Here is a 2,023-nt window from a genome sequence, read left to right on the forward strand (position 1 = left end):
AGAGGTGTTACAAGAGAGTAACAAACACAAAAAAGAAGGAGGGGAGATGAAAAGACGATAAACGTTTGGTAAGAAAAAAGAAGTCAACCACACAAGAGCACCTGCCAACCATCCACATTTACCTGTTTCATGTCAAACTTGAGTATGTCCGCCATATAGGTGGGCAGGGAGGTAAGCAGGGTGTAGAAGCCCCAGTTACTGGCGAAATGAGCTCCCATAATGCCCCATAGGGCCGGGGATAGGAAGATCTGCTTCCATGGGGGAGATATGTGCTGGGGATGGGATGAATGGAGGGTAAAGATAACAAAAAAACCTCTCTCTCTCTCTCTCTCTCTCTCTCTCTCTCTCTCTCTCTCTCTCTCTCTCTCTCTCTCTCTCTCTCTCTTTCTCTACCATCTACCTGTAGCGTTAGGCTGCAAACGCACTGGCTTCACATTCCCCACGTTTTCAATTCTCCGTTTAGGGGAGTGAAAGTTTGAGTTGATTACACAAACGTACTGACTTCACATCATTCCTTTCTCCCCCGTGATTAAAAAAAACCCAACAACAATGAAACCTTAATTTCTACTTTGCACTCCAACTTTTTTAGCAATGTCTACCCACTGCTTGTTGACGTAATTTCTGTTTGAGTAAATGTTTTGTGATTTATCAAAAAGTACAGGTCTCTTTTACACCGCTGCAATTAATGCTTCTTCCTTCTTGTCTACCCAAGTTCTGAATCAAGTGTCTCGATATATATTAGATCTGTATAGAGCCTACAAAAAGAAAGAAGTGAACAACCAAAAGAGTCAAAACATATTATGCAGGTCGAGGTCAGCGGGTTTACAAAAATTATTTTTTAATTGTCTAAAAGGGTCTAAAAGGGCCTAAAAGCTCCAATCTCGCGCGTCCATGGGTAATTATCGTCGCACAATCCAAATCAGATGTCAAAAATACAATTTAATGCAATGTTGATTTGCATGAATTTCAGCTTTCTGCATCCTGACTGTGGTAATTTCAGAGGTTCCGCTCATGGACCGCAGAATGACGATTTGCAGAGAGTAATTTTACTGCAGCGGTAAAATCAAAGTCCTAAAGGGTGGGCCGAGAAAGTGAGGGGATTGTGATGTGAAGTCAGTGCGACGCCGGATTTAGGTTCAAGAAGGCTTCTGTCACATCTGCAAGTTGGGTGACGGTAGCAATATGAAAACGTGGGGAACGTGAAGCCATTGTGTTTGCCAGTAGTTCACCGGCACGTGATGCTTGCTCACGTTTCGTCGTGAGTTCATACTTAACCGTGTAGGCTATAGAGATTATAAATTATGTTCAGTTCTTTTTAGTGTTATTCGCTTGCTGGTATAGTGCGCTTCAGGCTAGACCTACGCCATGTTCGACGATAAATCTGTGTGAAGGATGTAGGTATGTAATAAACGACTTCAACCTATATCACATCCTTTCTGGAAATCTTTCAACTTTCCATTGGTGACCCCGACGTGACCCAGACTCGCACACAACATGGACAGGTCAGTACTCCTAGATTTAGCCGAGGGAATAAGACAAACCGCTGCCACCTGGTCACGAGTATACCAGTCAGTCGTTTTGGCCGTTGCTTTCAAATCGCCGCCTTTCTGATCCCCATACGCCAGAGCGTGGTTTTTACGTTTGGAGGCGGCTTTTGAGACACATTCGCCACCAATAACTCTAACGACAAAACTAGGTTCCAACATAAATTAAAATAAATTAAGTAAATTATACTCTTATTTGTCCCAGAAGGGCACTTTGCTTTACAATGGCAAACATACATACATTGTTGTTGTTGTTTTCAAATTCCTTTAGCTGCGAGCATTTCGCTCTTGGCAGCGCAATGCCTCCTTCAAGTAACGACATGTCCTTAACATACATACATAAATACGTAATTATTAATACGTACATACATAAATACATGCATAAATACATACATAAGTACACAATATTACACAAATACAGAACAGTTTACAATCATGCCACTGTGCAGCGCCCTATATTTTGAGCTAGGGTTGTCGTG

The 2,023-nt window shown here is 42.1% G+C and overlaps 1 protein-coding gene across 1 annotated transcript in view; it reads right to left on the minus strand.

Annotated features, from left to right (window-relative positions):
• LOC101850907 (sialin) overlaps window positions 1–2,023 on the minus strand; it is a gene marked incomplete in the record, with an annotated part of 19,147 nt that overhangs the window by 8,676 nt on the left and 8,448 nt on the right. The window contains 1 exon segment of the mRNA XM_035972209.1: window positions 123–272. Within this exon segment, the coding sequence (XP_035828102.1) occupies window positions 123–272 (150 nt within the window).

The sequence above is a fragment of the Aplysia californica genome, unplaced genomic scaffold (genome assembly GCF_000002075.1).
Source record: "Aplysia californica isolate F4 #8 unplaced genomic scaffold, AplCal3.0 scaffold00612, whole genome shotgun sequence".
In the NCBI taxonomy this organism is placed as follows: domain Eukaryota; kingdom Metazoa; phylum Mollusca; class Gastropoda; order Aplysiida; family Aplysiidae; genus Aplysia; species Aplysia californica.